Consider the following 19,524-nt stretch of genomic DNA (forward strand, 5'->3'; position numbering starts at 1 on the left):
TCAATGTAAAAATCTGTGTATTCTTTATTTTATTTTTTTATTTTTATTTTTTTCGTAACTTTCATATTTTCTTTATTCTTTATTTTCTTCATCTTTTTTTTATTTTATAACACGTTATCTGCACGATCTTGCTCAAAGTGATAGTTCCTTTTATCAACGATCAAATTTATCCTTCATGATTTTCAACATCTTTGACAGCAAGATGCAAAGTCTTTATAGGAAGTTTCTTTTATTTAATGTTTCATTTCTGATTATTATTTTTCATTCTTCTTCCATTATACATTATCATTGTTTTGATTAACTTATTTTATTTTTTGTTCTTAAGGATGGTGAAAGATTTGATACCGTTATCTATATGAAATCAAGAAGAAAAATTTGATCTCAGAATGGATTATGGTTCTTATTCCCGATCTTCGATTTATTGTACAAGCATGGGTAAAGTATAGATTTGGTAAGAAACTTTAATATTTCGACCATATTTTCTTTTTCAATTAAGGTATGACTACTATTAATTTTTATTTGACATAATTTTCATATTCTGATGGTATTTGATTTTTGCCTTTCTAGATTAATTTTTTTATGTAAAAGACATAATTGTTGATTAGATATGTTTGCTATTGCCATGGTATGTTTTCTATTTTTTTTTTGGTAAATCATTCTTTTTGAAGTTTTTTTTATTAAGTTATATTATGCATAATATTTAGATGTTTTGATTATTAAATTCTTGTTATTAAATATTCTTCAAAATTTTAATTATGGTGGAAAGTGTTATTAACCTACCATTGTTGATTAAAGGGAAACTTGTAGGATCTATTGAGTCTTATTAACTTGCTAATGTTGAATGATTGTATTATATCTTTTAAATTAAATTTATAAATATTTTATTAGAGCAACATAAGATTTTATAATATATATCTGGTATTGAAATTTGATACAATGTGTATCGGATAATTTTCAAGTATCTTACATGAAAATTTTAATTATTTATTAAATGATTTTTACAGTTAGATTATAAATGTTATTACGAAAATAAAGTTGTTTTAGTACTTGTAATAGTGCTCGTGATAATAGTCAAGGTGATGACGATGATGTTAAAGATCTCTAGGTATATTTTACTATGATTTATTATATCATATTTATTATAATTGGAGACTAATCATGACAATATAAATAGATAGATTTCGATTTAAAATCTCACGCATGTTTGCGATGGTGATTATGAAATAAAGAATCTATTGAGATGTTTATAAGTACGTCCTACTAGATTTGTTGCATTCCCCGAAGTGAATATAAACATAAAGAAAATAAAAGATATAATCATGAACCACTAAAAGTGGGAACAAAGTAATAAATAAGAGAACAATGAGAGTTCTCAAGATAACTCTTCAAAGGGTAAAGATAACTTATGTTATCAATGTGATATGAAAGATGATTGGTCACATATGTGGCATATGCCTAAATATTTTGTTTCTGATATTATTCTTTGAGGAAGGATATGAGAATGTAGTAATAAATTCTATCATTATAGATAGAAAGTATTTATCTTTTTTGGTACTAAAACAAACAAATATTATTTCAATATTTGATAGTACAAAATTAGTTGAAAGCTTTAGAAGAGCTAATATATATGATGCGATAATTAATTGAGAATTTATATGGATATTCATTAAAGAACTAGAAGATTCTTTAATATAAATAATTCTTATTTGTTGCTTGTTCTCAATGAAAATTGATCCTTAGAAACTCACTAGCTAAAGTTGAGATTTAATGTTTTGCATTTCTGAAATGAATATGAGTCCAATCATCCACTATGTGATGGTTTTGATATTATATGATTTTGGTAGATGCATCTACAAAATAATCACATATGTGTTATCAATTTGCAACCTATCATTTGCAAGATTGCTTGTTTAAATAATTAATTTCAGATAATTCAATTAAGACAATTCATCTTACTAATACTGATGAGTTTATATCTCACTATTTTATTGATTGAGTTTGAAAAATTTTTGTAAAAGTTTGCACATAATGGTTTAGAGAAATTATTGATTAAACACCTCCGATTAATGTCTAAACTAGTACTTATGAGAACTAAACTTTCTATTTCAACATGAGATTATGTTGATTTACATGTTGTACGCATCAAACTAATAAGTTATAAATACTCCCCATTACAATTGATTTTTGATAAAGAGCTAAATATTTCTTATATTTTAATTTTTTATATGTGTATGTGTTCCAATTGCTCCACCACAATACACAAAGATGAGTGAATCCTAAAAAAAAGTTGGAAATATATATTAATTACAAGTTTCTTTACATTATTAGATGTTTTGAATGTATTTGAGATTCAATTATGACATGATTTGTGATTACAATTTTGATTCGATAGTTTTCCCAACATTAGGGGGACAGAAATACTAACTTATAATGAGTTAGAGGGAGAATAATTTAAACCAGAAGTTTCATAAGGATAACTCATTACAAGTTAACTGTTAAATTTATTTACATACTTAATGAGAATAACCAAGTGTTACATACCATCTAATATTTTAATTTGATTCAAAGTCCCAGTAGGTCAATCAGTTGAAATAAATAATATATTGATAGGTTCCAAATATGAAAATTCTTCTAGATCGTCATATAGTGGAGGCGGGTGCTCCAAAAGAGACCCAAGATATAACTAATAAGTAAAACTCCAGAAGAGATTCAGGTACTTGAAACTGAATTTTAAAATAATGAAAATAAGAGATCTCGATAAGTTATGTCAATTCGAGAAAATGTGGAACCGAATAATAAAAGTGGTCGACAATGATTTTGCATGCAGTATTATTATTGAAATAATGAAATAAAAGGAAGATCTTGAATAAATCTTTTGAGAAATATAGATATGAAATAAATTGATTAAAATAGAAAGACGCAACTCAAATACAATTAAATTCATGGAGTTTTTGGACCAGTAGTCCAAATATCTAAAGGTGTAAAGCTTGTAATGGTGCAATTGAAGTAGTTTTACAAAAGCGGAATAAAAATATGAAGTTTTTCGCTAAGTCTTGGCATTGGTAATGAAAAGATATAATATTTTTTTTGTGGTGGATGCAATAACCTTTCAATATATTATTAAATTGATAACTTATAAAAGATTTAACTTGCGTCTAATGGCTATTGTTACAACCTTTTGAATCACTATATAGTAAATTTTATATTAAAATCCTTGAAGGATTTAGGATGCTAGAAGCATATTGAAATTCTCAAGAAATTGTTCATTTATTGAATTGAAATAATTTAAACATATATATGTGGTAAATTTGACATAGTGAATAGTAGTTGAAGGAGGATTATAAAATGATCCAAAATACTTATTTGTGTTTTTATAAAAGAATCATGATTAAAGTTTATTTTGATTATTGTTGAATCTCCTAAAGAGATCAAAATATATTTCTCCAAATTTCCTTCCCTCATGACTTTTAAAAGAATGGTGATATAAATGCTTAGCAATACATTCAAATAGTCATTTGAAAATCTAGTATTCAAAATTGAATACATAGAATATGAGAAAGTGTGTGATGTTTTCATGAGGGGAGTAAATACGCGTTGTACTCTTTTTCCCTTAACCGAGGTTTTGTCCCATTGGGTTTTCTTGATAAGGTTTTTAATGAGGCAACATATTATGTGTATTATAGATTGTGTGCTCTTTTTTTTATCTCACAAAGTTTTTTCTAATAAGGTTTTAACGAGACACATTATCTACCAATGGATATCCAAGGGGGAGTGTTATGAATATATTTTTAAGTGGATGGCCATCATAATCAAGATAAAGTTTTGATGTACTTAAATTCTAATAGTTATTAGAATTAGATATCTACTTCTTTTATACTTCTTATGCCTATAAATAGAGACTTTGATGAAGCATTGTAATCATCCATTTAATTAATAAAGTATATTCTTTATTACTTTAATATTTTCTTTGTTTTTTATTCTATTTATCTTTCTTTATTTTATAATACTTATTAATTAATTATAAATTTTCATCAAATTAAACACTAAAAAAATGAAGAATCTACTTTCAAGCATTAAAATGTTACATCAAATAAAAAAAATATAAATATCACATTTAAAAAAAAAAGCTAAACTCGTATTATACCTTTCATAATTATGTACATATAATCATGTCTACATTAGTGTCGTGTTTTAATTACTCATAAAATGACACATATTTTGCAATGCTAGCGAGGAAAAACACCTTAGTTACAAAACAAACTAATGAAATAATAAATCAATGTCACCGACCTCTGTAAATTACAACCACGTTGATTATGAAGATAAGTCATGAATATCGGGTTCTATACTTGGTATAAGTCATGAAATCTCACATTAATTTTAAATAAAGTATTTATAATCACTAATAAAATATTTTCTAATGAATATGAAAAAGGGATAATATTTCTATCTAGTCTCTTCGCTCCTACCGGATAACATCATAACGCAACATGCCTGTTGTGGGGCAATGGGACTTGGCCATTGCCAGATTGGCAAACTGGCACTCAGACCCTACCGCCCTCACATGCATAGATGCGCTTCCCCAATATGCCTTTACAGTTAAAAGAGAAAAAAAGAAAAACTCACTCGTTTCTTTTGCTTTTCTCTGTTTATATAACCCCATGAAGGAAGAGAGGTTTTTCCATATTTAGAAAAAGTAAAGAATTTGCTTTCTGGGTTTTCAGGCTCACCAACTCTCTTCCCAAGCTCTCGTTTCAGTCAATTAAGAAGACATGGAAGTGGCTGTTGAGGTAGAAGATGATATGTTTTTTGCAGATTTAAGCAAGCAAATCTCTTTGCTTATCATGGATGATGATGATGACTCAGTTGTCAGATATCCCTCAGTTTCTCTCCAGGTTTTTTTTCTTTTTAACCATTTACATGCTTTTCATTTTCAGCGCATTACGACATTTTCTCTCTTTTTTTTAAAGAAAAAAAGAACTGATGTTCTGTTCAAAAAATCTCAGGCCTTCACTGGTGCGAATTACCCTACAGCACAATGTCCATTTGTTCAAGAACAAATGTGCAGAAGAGAAAGCAAAGGTACTGGAGTTTTTATCCCAAAGTCATCGCAACAACCAAGAAGGAAGCATAGGCAAGGAAGATATAGTTCTTCATTGAGCTCCAAGTCTAACAGGCAGCTTCGTAACGGTGCACAAATGACTTCTCAAGCATCTTTCAATAACATTTTCTACACAAGGAGAGGCTGAAGGGTTCACGTGTTTATGAATTGTATAAATTTACTAAAAGGAATTACTATTAATCCCCCATGTAAACTACTGCTGAAGACAATTAGGCAAAAGATTTTATACCTACCTATATGTACATGTATGTGTATGTACATTACAAATAATTGAGTCTTGAAATGATTCTTAAAGTGATTGTCATATAAGTGTGATATAGGATCATATATTAATTATATAAAAATCAATTCTTTTTCGGATAAATGTTAATTTTAAAATCAATATGAAAGCAAATATGGATCGTTGATTGATTTTTTTAAAATTAAATCGATTCAATCCAACGGTTTAGAAGCTTTAGTCATGCTGTGCTACCCACTTAAAGTAATTTTCCCTTTGACCATGACATGATTGTTCATTAGTTTGCCATAATAAATGTCAATCATCCTTCGATACCTTTTCTAACGATCGTGTTTCCCATATTCATTGTTCCAATCTTTCCAATTTTCATGTTTCTTTTGGGAATATATGTAGTACAATTATTCTCTTCATTGGGTAAAAATCATAAATAAATAAAAATTAAAAAAAATAAAGTGGAAGATAAAACGATAAACCGATAGATATGATGGATCGAATGATACATGTCCAATTAAACCCTTTGAGATGTAAATTCCAACAAAATCAATTAATGATTCTAATAAACCCTCTAAGAAATAATCCTTGACAAATTAGAGGGTGAAGAATGAATTTCCACCACCTCTTGCAGAAAATTGAGAAGAAAACTACTTCTAGAAATCACAAGAAAGAAATCTTGCACAAAGAAACTAATTCCCAAAGTTGAAAACTTTATTAATGAAAACAGTTCTCCTTAATGAACTATGAAAAAGCCTTTATATAGTGATAAGCTATAAAAGTAACATATTTTAATCCCATTCTTAATGCATTTTTGGATGATTAATTATGCAAATTAGTGAATTTGATACTCTTAATCTTTTAAATTCATGTTTCTATACTTAGAAGAGCATTTGGGAGTAAAAGGAGCGCAAAACGAGCCAAAATCGAACAAATTGAGCTGTTTTCAAGAGCCACACGACCTGGACACATGTCCATGTGCCAGCTCGTGTCGATTTCGCACCCTGCTTCCCAAATACGCAGAAAAACACAATTTTTAGGCTTTCTGAGCATTCTAAAATCTATAAATACCAATGAGAAGAAGGCATAAAGGGGTCATCAGAGAAGATTGAAGAAAACATTAGAAGAACACCATCGAGATAAACTCGGAAGCGGATATCCGTCAAGATCGAAGGTCTCTTTTTAATTTCTTTTGAAGTTTTATTGAGTTTCTTTATGACTTGTGGTTATTCTAACGTTGAGATGTTTTCATTCAGGATTATGAACTAATTCCCTAGATACCTAGGGAAGATGAAACCTATAATGAATCTTATTATTTGATTTCTAATTTACATGATAAATACTTGATTCTTATTCTCAATTATGTATGCTAATTTCTTGTTTTAATATTTCTGGGATATTAATTTATGTTTAATATGCTTAATTCAGTGGAGCAAATGTCTCTGTTTAAGAGTAGATCTAGCATAATTGAGTGGAGTTGCATGCAATCCTAGAAATAGGACGACATAAATCTACAGTATTAGAGTCAAATCTAATAGGGGAATCCATAGATTGAGTTAATGCAACGATAGGGGTTTTAATTAAAAAGAGATTTCAATTAATCAATTTAGAGTTAGTTGTTCTTACTCTCAATAGAGATATTGACATAATTTAGGGATTTCTACGGATCAAGACACAAGTGAATAAATCGTTTAATTTAGATTCGTAATAATAAGTGAAATCTAGGTGAATTCTTTCTTGGCTATTGTCTATCTCATTAGTTAATATTTGATTATTTTCTTAATTCATTCTCTGTTGCATTCTTAGTTAAATTAGTTTAGTAAATTTAGATTAAAACACATCACTCCAAATTGTCGGCCAAATAATAGAAAAACGATAATTACTAATATTTTTAGTCCTCGTGGATACGATATTCTCTACTCACCATAGCTATACTATTGTTCGATAGATGCGCTCACCTTTGTCATACTTATAGTTAGTTCAGTGATCATCAAGTTTTTGGCGCCATTGCCAAGGACTAAAATATTAGGAACACTTGATTTTTATTAATTTAGCCATTTTTATTATTTTTTTTATAATTTTTTTAGTTTAATTTTTACATTCTAATTTTTTTCTTTTTTGTTTATTTCTAGCAGGTTCCTTTAGTTTCTGACTAGAAGAAATTGGTCGGGACCATTGATTTTTTATAGTGAAATTGAAAGTACTGCTCGTAAAAACCGTGAAGAAGCAAGACAAAATCGATAGAATATAGTAGACGAACAAGATGACATTATTATTACTGAGAGGATGTGTGATAATCAAAATAATCAGCTACCTTCTATAGTTATTGCAAACCCAAATCCTGTTTCGTGTACTATGTATGATTATGCCAAGCCCACTCTAATTGGGCATGAATCGAGTATTGTACGATCCACCATTGCTGCAAATAATTTTGAACTGAAATCGAACACTATTCAGATGGTACAACAGTTTGTTTAGTTCGATGGTTCGCCAATATGAAGATCCAAATACTCATTTAGCCAATTTTTTGGAAATTTGCGACACTTTCAAAATTAATGGCACCACTGACGATGCCATTCGTCTACGGTTATTCCCTTTCTCACTGAGTAACAAAGCTAAATAGTGGTTAAATTCATTACCACAAGGTTCCATCACCACATGGGCTCAAATGACCTAGAAGTTCCTTCTGATGTACTTTCCACCAGATAAGACAACCAAGTTGATGAATGATATCTCTTCTTTTGTTCAGATCGATTTAGAAACACTATATGATGCATGGAAGAGGTACAAAGACTTATTGAGATGGCGCCCTCACCATGGGTTACCTTTATGGTTACAAGTTCAAACCTTCTACAACGGTTTGAATCTCTCAACAAGGCAATTAATTGATGCAGTAGCCGATGGTACATTGAAAAATAACACACCTGAAGCGGCTTATGAATTTATTGAAGAGATGACACTGAATAATTATTAGTGGCAAGTCATGAGGACAAAACCGATGAAAGCAACTAGTGTTTTTAATATTGATGCAATCACCATGTTATCGAATTAGGTAGAACTTTTAAATAAGAAAATTGATGATTTATATGTTTCTACGCAGGTACATCTAGTGATGTAATGCGAGACAAATAGAGGTGAAATGAATAATCCAGAATGTTTACCCTTCGCTCCTAGCATAAAGAACAAACAAATCAATTATATGGGTAATAATTCTGGGCCTCAAAATAACCTTTATAGTAATAACTATAATGCAGGTTAGAGAAACCATTCCAATTTCTCTTGGGGTGGTTAAGGAAATCAGATAGCACAACCCCCTCCAAGCTTCTGACAACCACCTTATCAGCAAGAGAAGAAGCCGAACCTTGAGGAGATGTTGATAAAGTTTATCTCGATGTCAGAAACTCATTTCCAAAACATTGAGGCAGTATTGAAGAATTAACAAGAATCGATTCAAAGGCTCAAGAATCAAATCGGTCAACTTGCTAAATTAATTTCAGAAAGACCACAACGTAGTTTGCCTAGTAATACTGAAACTAACCGAAGGGGGTAGCTTCATGCAATTACTGTTTGAGATGAAGAAGAGTTAGTTGAATCTGAACAAGAAACGAGGCAAGAAATTGTGGTGAAAAACGATAAGGTTGAGGTAAGCCAGAAAGAGAAAAAGTCGGTTACTAAAGAATATAAACCTCGAGTTCCATATCCTAACGTGATGAATAGAGAACACACGAACTAACAATTTGGTAAATTCCTTAAACTCTTGAAAATATTATATATTAACTTACCGTTTGTTGAAGCTTTTATGCAGATGCCCAATTATGTAAAATTTTAAAAGGAGTTGCTAGCAAACAAACGGAAGTTAGATGACTCGTCAACTGTGGAACTCAATGCAGTTTGCTCGGTCATCTTACAAAATAAACTGCCTAACAAACTACAAGATCTAGGGAGTTTTATTATTCCTTGTTTAATTTTTAGTTTAAATATTGATAATGTTTTGGCTGATTTAGGGGCTAGTATTAATGTCATGGCCTATAAAATGTTTAAACAACTAGGTCTTAGGAAACCCAAATAAACTAGGATGAGTATTCAATTAGCGGATAGAACTATTAAATATCCTAAGGGTGTAATTGAGGATGTACTTGTTAAAATTGATAAATTCATATTCCTAATTGACTTTGTTGTGTTAGACATAGATGAGGGTAGTGAGGTACCTTTAATTTTAGGACGACCCTTTTTAGCAACTGCTAGAACTATAATTGATGTTGGTACGGGTGAATTAGTACTTCGTGTAGGTGATAAAATGATTATTCTCCGAGCTCGTGATTCTATGAGAACATTTAGTGATCGAGATGATTTTAAATCTTCTATTAATGTTAGTGACCATGTGGCTCAACCTTCTTTGCAGAAAACCCCTCGAAAAAAAGTAATGGAGTCATGTTTTAATCAATACAAAAGAAACAGAATGACTTATGGAAAAAAAATGTTACAAATCAATGAACTAGATGAATGTTGGATACATGTCAAGGAGAAACCGAAAGAACACAATGAAGAGCCAAAGCAACGCCATGATGAGCATATGAATGGGATGAACCAATTTAAGGTTGGGGACGAAGGTACTACTAAACAAAACGAATCAATGAATTGCCCTTTCGGAGCTTGATGCAAACGAATCAAACCCATTTACAGTACTGAATGCCTTCCCCTACGGTACAGTCGAGGTAACTCATTCTGATTTCGGCACATTTAATGTAAATAATATTCGACTTAAACCTTATCTTGGTAGAATAATTTATAGCGAGAAAGAGGAGCCTCGGCTCCACGAACCATCGTAACCGTGCGAATACAAGGTAAGTCAAGCGTAGACTCTAAATAAGCGCTTCTCGGGAGGCAACCCGAGTGTTAACACTCTGCTAATTCCTTTAATTTTATTTCATGTTATTGTTAAAACAAATTAATTTTCAAAATTTTTAAAAAATATTTTTTGACCCACATGACCTGAACACACGGGCATATCCCAGGCTGTGTGCATAAGGGAGCAATCGACAGTGAGTTACACAACTTGGCAACATGACCATGTAACCCACATGGGCGTGTCATTGGCCGTGTGGATACTGGGACTTAATTTTTCAAAAATTCGAAGGTTACACGACCTAAAATAGTCCATACGATTGTGCGATACGGGCGTGTCCTAGGCCGTGTGAGTCTTAGAGCTAATTTTTTCAATTTTATTTCAAGTTAGAGAGTTACATGGGCAAGATACATGGCTGTGTGCGAGACATAGCCTCTCAAACGGGCGTGGGAGAAGCGAAGGAGATCACACACAGTCGTGTGAAATTTGGGTTGGAATTTTTAATCGCACACGGGCTGAGAAAGCCCCACAAGACCGTGTGACAAGGCCGTTTGGCCCAACACGGGCCCTTACACAATCATGTCACCCATTTAAACCCTAGCTCCCTTCTTTTCTTTTGTCTTTTTCCTCTTAATCCTCTCCCCCACAAACCCTAGCTGCCGTCGCTACCCCTTCTACCAGTCCAGCTGTAATGGCCTAAATTCAAGGTTATCGGAATAGTGATTTCGTAACCACAAATCTGACTTAAAGATAAATTTATTTCAATATTTTTGCATGAAAATTGATATGATAGGAAAATCGTATGAAAATATTGATAAAAAAAAATTTACCGATTTAGTGGTTAGTTAGAAAAAGAAATTATTGAAGAAATTGGGTAAAAATAAGGTATCGGGACCTCTATCTCGTAAAACCGAGTCGAAAATAGTTTTATAAATATTTATGAAATGTTAGTAATGTGGTATTAAAATTTCTTTAGGAAATTTTAATGTTTGAGTAGTCAATTAAATGGAAAGGACTAAATTGTAATAGGTGTAAAAGTTGCTAGAATGATTAAATAGCTTAAGAGACTAATGAGAAAGGATTTAAAAGGCAATTAGACCCAAAATTTATTTGGGCTGGATGAAAAAGGCATGAAATCAACAGGAAAATTGATAAATTAAGGGCAAAATTGGAATATTGCAAAATTAACTAAATAAAACTAGGACTAAATAGGAAATATCTAGATTTCTCTTCATTTCTCTTCAATTACAGCAGCTAAAAACGCCATAGGAGGGTTCTCTAAGCTGATATTTCACAATTTTTGTACCAAGTGAGTTAATCCTTTCCTTTTTCTTGTAATTTTTGTGTTTCTAAGACTTTTACAACTAGGTCCTACTATTAAATTCATTAGTTTTTGATTTCATGGATGGAATTGAAAGTCACCATGGCTGAGTGCTATAATTTTATGATGAAATAGAATGAAATTAAAGCTTTAATTTGTTTATGACATGATTTTATTAGGTAGTTTCAATAGAAATTGATTTTTAGGACCTAATTGTGAAAATGCTTGGAATTAAAGTCTGTTGCTGAAATTATGATTTCTAAAGGTTGTAAACTAGTTTAAGGTGATAGAATAAAATTTTAATTGAGAAAAATCAGCTCAATTGAGAGGCTAATTGAGTAGGGACGAAATTATCATTTATTAAAAGCTTAGGGGAAAAATTGTAATAAACAGCTTGCACAAAAATAGTTTGGACAGCAGCAGTAGTCTAACTTTAAAAAATCACCATAAATTGTAGAAATCAAATTATAAGATGAACAAAATATGGAATTAAAGCTTATTGAGTCTAGTTTCTCATAGAAGAAATAGTGTAAGCAATGGATTTGTAAATTTTGAGATATAATGAATTTTGTGATATCAGGTCAGAATGAATTCGGGTTCCCCTATTCTGACTTTGAAAAATCATAAAAAAATTGAAGAAAAATAATTAGGGGCTTAAATTTATATGTATAGAATCCTGAATGAGTCTATTTTTAAGACAAACAAACAAGAACATCATTTAAATCCTGTATGAAGAGATAATTAATTTTTAGTGAAGAAGGGTCAGAACTGTTAGACAGCAGAATAGGGGTGACTTTAAAGAATAAAATGTACTTATTGGATAAACCAAAAATTCTGAAAATTTTATGGTAACAAGATATGATTGAGAATGAAATGTTACTAATGTTGTACATGATACATGAATTTGGCATAATGCAATGTATTGAGTATTGAATAGAAATAATGGATGGTTACATGTACTTATATGAGTAACTTCTTGATGAATGTTTGTGTTTAGGCATTTGGAAATTGAATTGAGTATACCTTATTTATTGCCTTAATTGTATAAATGGTAAGTTTAATTCTGAATTATACGGGCTTACTAAGCTATAAAGCTTACTCTGTTTCTTTTTCCATGTTTTATAAAGGTTCGATAGCTCGCTCATTCTGGACAAGTCAAAGTTACACATCACATTATCTAGTTGCCGATTGGTACTTTTGAACTTGTGGATATATGTAAATATGGCATGTATAGGCTAGTTGTAAAGATGTTAGATTTTGTGTATAGGTTAAGCCATGTGATTTGATTTGACTAAATATTATGTTTTGGTATGTTTTAGCAACTAGTTGATGGAATGGAAATATACAAATGTGTTTTGTTATGGTAAGCTTATGAATGGAAAATTGCATGATATTAGTTAAGCATTGAATACTATATGGAATGGGTATCATATGTGCATGAAATGTTATGGAATGGTTGTTTATTGGGTTGTAAAAATGTTACAATTTATGCTTGTATTTACATGTGAAAATAGGATGGCATATGGCTTTGCAAATAGCCTATTTTTGTCTACACGGGCATGTGTCTTAGCCGTGTGTGGCACACGGTCATGTTACATGGCCGTGTGTCCCCTGGTGTTGATATTAAAATGAAGTCCGTATGCTCCACATAGTCTCACAAACAGGCATGTGATCGCCCGTATGGTACAAGTCAGTATGTCCCTTAATTGGCACATGGCCTAGCACACTTGCGTGTGACTTGGCCGTGTTGCATAAGTTAGTATACTCTCTAGTTTTCATACGGCCTGGCACACGGACGTGTCTTCGACCGTGTTATGCAAGTCAATATGTATGCCCTGTTTCCACATAGCCTAAGACATGGGCGTGTCTACTAGCCGTGTGGGACACACAGCCTATTCACACGGGTGTGTGACCCTTGAAATGTTGAAATTATTCCAAGTTTCCAAAATTTTCATATGTTATCAGTTTAGTCCAGAACCACTTCTAAAACATGTTTAAGACTTCGTAGGCCTTATAAAGGGACAAGATGATTGTGTTAAATAGTATTTTAGTATTTTAGTATGAATGTATGAATGTATGAAATATCTATATTAAGTGATGTGTAATGATCAGTAAAACCTCGTAACCCTACTCTGACGACGGATACGGGTTAGGGGTGTTACAATTAGTTTTGTGATCATTATATAGGCTAGCTAAGTACATCCAAATAAAACTCTAAAGTATATTGAAACTCTAATTAATCTAAATAATAATTAATTTTAAACTAAACTATCTTATTTGACTAAGAAACAAAAACTCCTAAACAACTTAAAATACTTAAATAATATCCAAAATTCAGAATAAATAAATAATAAAATAATAAAACCTAATAAATAAAATATTGGTTTCATAAATGATAAAAAAAAGCCTAAAAATTGAATCTAGTATGATTTAAACTCGAATTAAAAGCTCGAAACTCGTAATTCTTGTCATAATTCTGTCTAGAAATTCTTCTCGTGTAGTCTTCACTAAAATGGTCATAACTTGAGCTTCCTAACTTGAAATTGAGTGATTCAAAGTGCATTTTGAAGTTAAGAGATTTTTCTTTGAAACCATGAAGACATCTCAACCCATAAATGTCTGGATCCCATCCAAAAAGTCATCGTAAGTTTTTTGATTTCCTAAACTTGAAAATTAACAGCTTCGATAAATAGAATTTACTAAATTTCACCCCATCCGTGCATGTATTAGTCCCCATTTCCTCAAAAAGGTTCATTCTTGAATCTCGTCTTTGGTTTAATCTTGGTTTGATTTGCTTGGCCTTTGATATTTTTGTTGGGCCTTGAGGTAGTGTGAGCCCATCACATCCATGGGTCTGAAATTGGGCCTTGAGACTCGCATCATTCCCTCCTTCCTCAAGAAGATTCATCCTCTAATCTTTAGCTACATAAAAAGAAAAAGGATTAGAATTAATAACAATAAAATGAAAATAAGTACTTACCTAAGCTTTCTTGTGCACCAAAACTATCTCTGGGATCAAAGATATTATTTCAATAATTCAAATCAACTTCGAACATGTATGTCTCCTTTAAAAACAAGATATGAACATTAAAAAAAAATGTTAGTCACATGAGTGTTCAAGTAAAAAATAACCTGTAACTTTCTTTGAATATGCTTGGTCATCCATAAGAATTTTCAATCATGGGTCAAGAATTTCACTTAACAATAAAATTTAAAAAAAGGTTAAGATTATTATGTAAAAATTCATTATTAAAGATCAAGATAGAAAATTGTGATGCAAGAGCAAATGTATAAAATGCTTTATTAAATCTATTTAATGTAACAAGATTACTATTTTTAACCTTTACAAATCTAGATAAACCCATAAAATTAATTGAAATAGAAAAAGGTTTATTGAAACTAGACCAAGAAAGCATGTTGTAAGGAAATTTAAAATCAGTAGATACTTATCAAACACATGCAAGGTATGCCTTCTTAATTCAATTTCTAATGTTCCCTTACCATTCTTACCTTGTAGCACTTGTGGAGAATTATCAATGTTCAACTTACCTCTCTCCCACAAGTGAAATTGTCTATCGATGGTAGAGTAATGTAATTGGAAGTCCATCAATGGATCCTTGAAATCCTGTAACAAAGAAACACCACTAAACAAATTCGAGTTATAGTTAATTAAAACATAACCATTCCTCACTTTGCATGAATATCTTCTTGCTTTTCATTTTGTTTTCCCACTTGAAAACTCTCCAATTTTACCTTATATGTATTTCCACTCACCAAAAGTGGACCATCAAGTAGACTTTTATCACTCAATGTCTCTTTTCTCTTTATCTTTTCAATTTTTTCTTTCCCTTAAAACCCATTACAGAATTTTATCATTTTTAGTTGGTCCTTATACACATCTTTTGGCTCCAAATGGGCTAAAGTGTATTTTTTCCATTCAAACATAAGGGAGTAATTGTTCAATTTGCCGTGGTGTACCACATCACAATCATATTGTCATGGTCTTCCAAAAAGCAAATGGGTGGCATGGATGGGAACTACATCACACCAAACCTCGTCAGAGTAATTCCCAATTTTGAAGACAACTAAGGATTTTTTAACTACCTTAACTTTCGAACCTTCGTTAAGCCATTGTAAATGATATGGCTTAGGATGGTTTTGACAAGGTAAAGATAAAGTATCCACTAAAAAACTACTCACCACATTGGCACAACTACCACTATCAACATGTAACACCCCAAACCCAGCCTAGGAGTTTGGACCGAATTCGGGATGCTATATTGATCACCGAAGGGATCATAGGAAAATTTTACAAAACAAATCATCTCGGTGAACCAGAAGTATTTAAAACAATTTAATAACCAGTCAATAAAATTTACAATAAGACTCAATATAAAACCCAAAATAAACGTACGAATGAAAATCTAAAATGGAAATTGCACCACAATATTATAAAAACCTTACAGTTCATAAATTTATCAAATAGTAAAGTCGTAACAGAAATCAAAAACTAATACTCCATACTGTTGAAACTATTCGAGACCTCCGCGTATTGAGTCCATCAACAGAATTCAGAACTGTACCTGAAAGGAAAACAGAAGAAGGGGTGAGCTACTCGAGCTCAGTGTGAGATCAAACCACTTAACTATGGAAACGAAACAAAAAGCTTGAAAGCAGCTCAAATTCAGATGTGAAGCAAGACAAACTTACAGAACTATTCAAAACTGGTCTATATATGCAAAGCAACTTACCGACAGACGACAGTTGAGCATATTCGCCTAAAACCAACATACTATAGGTACTTTTCAGTCACATGGGACAACCAGACACACCCAATCTCACGTGCCATTCATATACAGTAGTAATAATTCACAAGACAGTCACACAATCTCAATAACAGTTCAGTCAGATAGTTGCCAAGAGAATCTACCAATTTTACATAGGCACAAGTGCCTTTCAGACAATCAGGAACCCATTCAGTCACAGTATCATGTTCAGTCACGGTATTAGAAATTCTCAACCATTCATAAGTTTCAATTCAATCAACACATCAATCAGATGCATATGAGTGCAAATGAGTTATAAATTAGCCCACCCATTCAGCCAACACACCATCTCCGTCCAACCCTACATTTCCTATGGGGATTTAATCAACCCACCCATCCCTACACTCCAAATAAGACCTCGAAAAGCCCATCCAACCCTGCACTCGATATGATGTCATCCCAGGTTTCCCGACAACGATGATCATTAGTATTGTCCACGACCCTCAAGGTATTGGGGACTGCCCTCAACCCTCTGGGAATTCAGGCTAACAGTATGCAGATAAACTGCCAGTCATGTAAATTACACAGCAAAGCTAGCGTATCGGCTGTGCTATGCAATATGGTGAACCGCGGTACAGACATGTAGTATGAACTGCCAGCTCAGATAGTGGTATGTAGTAGAGCTAACGTACAAGCGGTACAGTGCATTGTAGTAATCTGCTATAGCTATAGATTGCAGTAAAACTGCTAGTTCAGTCAACAGTACATAGCTTAGCTAACGTACATGCGGTATAGTGTAATATGGTAATCCGCTATACCAATGTGGTGTCATCCCGAGTTTCTCGACAATGATGACCATCCGCATTTGTCCACGACCCTCAGGGTATTGGGACTGCCCACAACCCTCTGGGTATTAGGGGCTCACAACCAGCAGATCAACTATTGGTTCAATTAATCTCGATCTCTCTTCTCTTCAAAATCCCACCCAAAATAGTTTATGCATATGTATGTATGTATGTAGTAGGATGTATACAATCAAAACACAATTACAGACAGTCATTCAGACGCAGTCACTCATATCCAGTCAATCAATTACAGAAAAGCGTACACTCATTACTCAGATTCAGTGTCAGACACGTCACACGCCTAATCACAAGTAATGCATAAACCGAATTCAGAGCAGAGTCACAATTACCCTTATTAAAGCTTAGCCAATAGTTGAAACACACTCAGGGTCACGATTGCACTTAAATTGACCTAAAATCAAAACTTGCTGAGATAGGGCCACACGCCTATGTGCTCCGATCGTATGGAGCAACCCAGACCATCTGGGGTCTAAACGCCCGTATAATGGGTAGTACACGGTCATGTGACGGAGCCACACGCCTGTGTGATGCAGGACATGGTCGTGTGAATAAGTCGTGTAACTCACTGTCTAGAATCACTAAAATAAGGTACAAAGAAGACACGGCTGTGACACACGCATGTGTGCCCACCAGACACGGCCGTGTGTTCCAAAACGCACACCTGTGTGGGATCCCTAAATCCTCAAATCGGCTACATGACCGTGTGGCCAGGCCGTGTGACTCCAAATCTCAAATCCCTAATTCCCAAACTCACACGCCCGTGTACCCAAGGGACACAGCCGTGTGAATTTCGACAAAATCCCCAAATCGACCACACGGCCGTGTGGCCATCGGAGAGGTCACGAAACCACCCCAAATCAACCCCAAAAACACCGTTTTGACCATCAAAGCCGTCCCTAACCTTTGCCCTATCAAAGTAATCGAAAAGTGGCAATTTCTCATCACTTCAATCGACTAAAAACTCAAAATCCTCGGTTTAAGATTCACTCAATAAAAACCGAATCAAAAGTTCGCAAAAACCATTAAGTAATTTAAAAAATAATAATGTAGTTATAGTTCGAGTCCTACACCTGAATCATGAACAGTGATGACAACAGAGGAGCGCAAACCCAAAGCTCGTAGATAACCCTTTTTTTTCGAGAGATATTTTTAGAAAGCCAAAAGAACAAAAGTTGCAAAGAGAGAAGAGAGGGAAAACGTGAAAACTGACAGATAAGGAATCAAAAAAATAAAATAAAATAATAAAATTAAAGAAAATATAAATTAAAGAAAATATAAATAAAAACTTAAATTAAAAGTATTAAAATAACTCTCCAAAAAGTTCACATAGAACTCAAACACAGGACCTCCAACAATGTAGCACTCCTCTTAACCACTAGACCAGCAGGCCCATTCTTGTCAATAAAATGCACAACTTGACTCATATGTGCACCCTTCTCACTGCCCCTACGCTCAAAACCTAGAACTTCCAGACCCAAAAATTTGTGGCGTTACACAACAATAAGAGAACGCAACTTTCCTTGAATTAAGCACCTTGAATGGAAGATGTTAGTCCTTTGCACTTCATTAGAATCGTCCCTTACTTGAATGTTAAGGGATTGCCGTACTACAAGACAATGAGACTCAATCAAATCATCCTAATCATCAATAGGAGGTTCCAAAACCTCTTCCATACTATGTCTACGTACCATTATTAGAGGCTGAAATAAAAACACAAAAAAAAGTTAATCAAAGAAAATGAAACATCACCATTATACACTTGTAATAAAAACTTAAACAACTTGAAGAGACAAAAAAACGAAGTTATGATTTTCTCACTTGTAACTTTTAAAGAGCAATTGTAACACCCCTCACCCGTATCCGATGCTCGGATAGGGCTCGAGGTGTTTTTGGGATTTCACATTCACAAACATATTAAATCAAGTCACTAAGTTGCACTCTAATTTAAAACTTTTCAAATATGTATATCCTTTCCCTTAAATAGGCCGTCGAGACCTAAACATGCCTAGAGGCAATGCGGGACAAAACCGAGAACGTTTGATAAACTTTGGGCACCTTGGAAAATTTCTTTTAACTTGAAGTTTCACATGCCCGTGCGACTTGGGACACTCCCGTGCAATCACCCCATGTCCAAGACTTGAGCATTCTGCTAAATTCACACGACCAAGACACACGCCCGTGTGTCTAGCCCGTGTTCATTTAACAGACTTACCATTTTAGATGCAAGGGGCACACGACCATGCCACACGCCCAAGGGTGTGGCCCGTATGTCACACACGGCCTAGGCACATGTCTGTGTACCCAACCGTGTAGACCCTATTAGGCTATTTTCCAAACCTATGGTCACCCTCTTTTAACACTTATACTTAATGAA

At 33.0% G+C, this 19,524-nt stretch overlaps 1 protein-coding gene and 1 non-coding gene across 2 annotated transcripts; one reads left to right on the forward strand and one right to left on the reverse strand.

Annotated features, from left to right (window-relative positions):
* The first annotated feature begins 4,603 nt into the window (after window positions 1-4,603).
* LOC107896124 (uncharacterized) lies at window positions 4,604-5,486 on the forward strand. The gene is made up of 2 exons (XM_016821257.2): window positions 4,604-4,895; window positions 5,007-5,486. The coding sequence occupies exons 1-2, from the start codon at window positions 4,773-4,775 to the stop codon at window positions 5,247-5,249; spliced, it is 366 nt and encodes a 121-aa protein (XP_016676746.1). The 5' UTR covers window positions 4,604-4,772; the 3' UTR covers window positions 5,250-5,486.
* Window positions 5,487-8,067: 2,581 nt separating this feature from the next.
* On the reverse strand, window positions 8,068-8,174 carry LOC121209268 (small nucleolar RNA R71). Its single transcript, XR_005904384.1, has one exon. It is a non-coding gene; the product is annotated as a small nucleolar RNA R71 (small nucleolar RNA).
* Between the last annotated feature and the right edge of the window lie 11,350 nt (window positions 8,175-19,524).

This window comes from Gossypium hirsutum, chromosome A10 (genome assembly GCF_007990345.1).
Source record: "Gossypium hirsutum isolate 1008001.06 chromosome A10, Gossypium_hirsutum_v2.1, whole genome shotgun sequence".
NCBI classification, from domain to species: domain Eukaryota; kingdom Viridiplantae; phylum Streptophyta; class Magnoliopsida; order Malvales; family Malvaceae; genus Gossypium; species Gossypium hirsutum.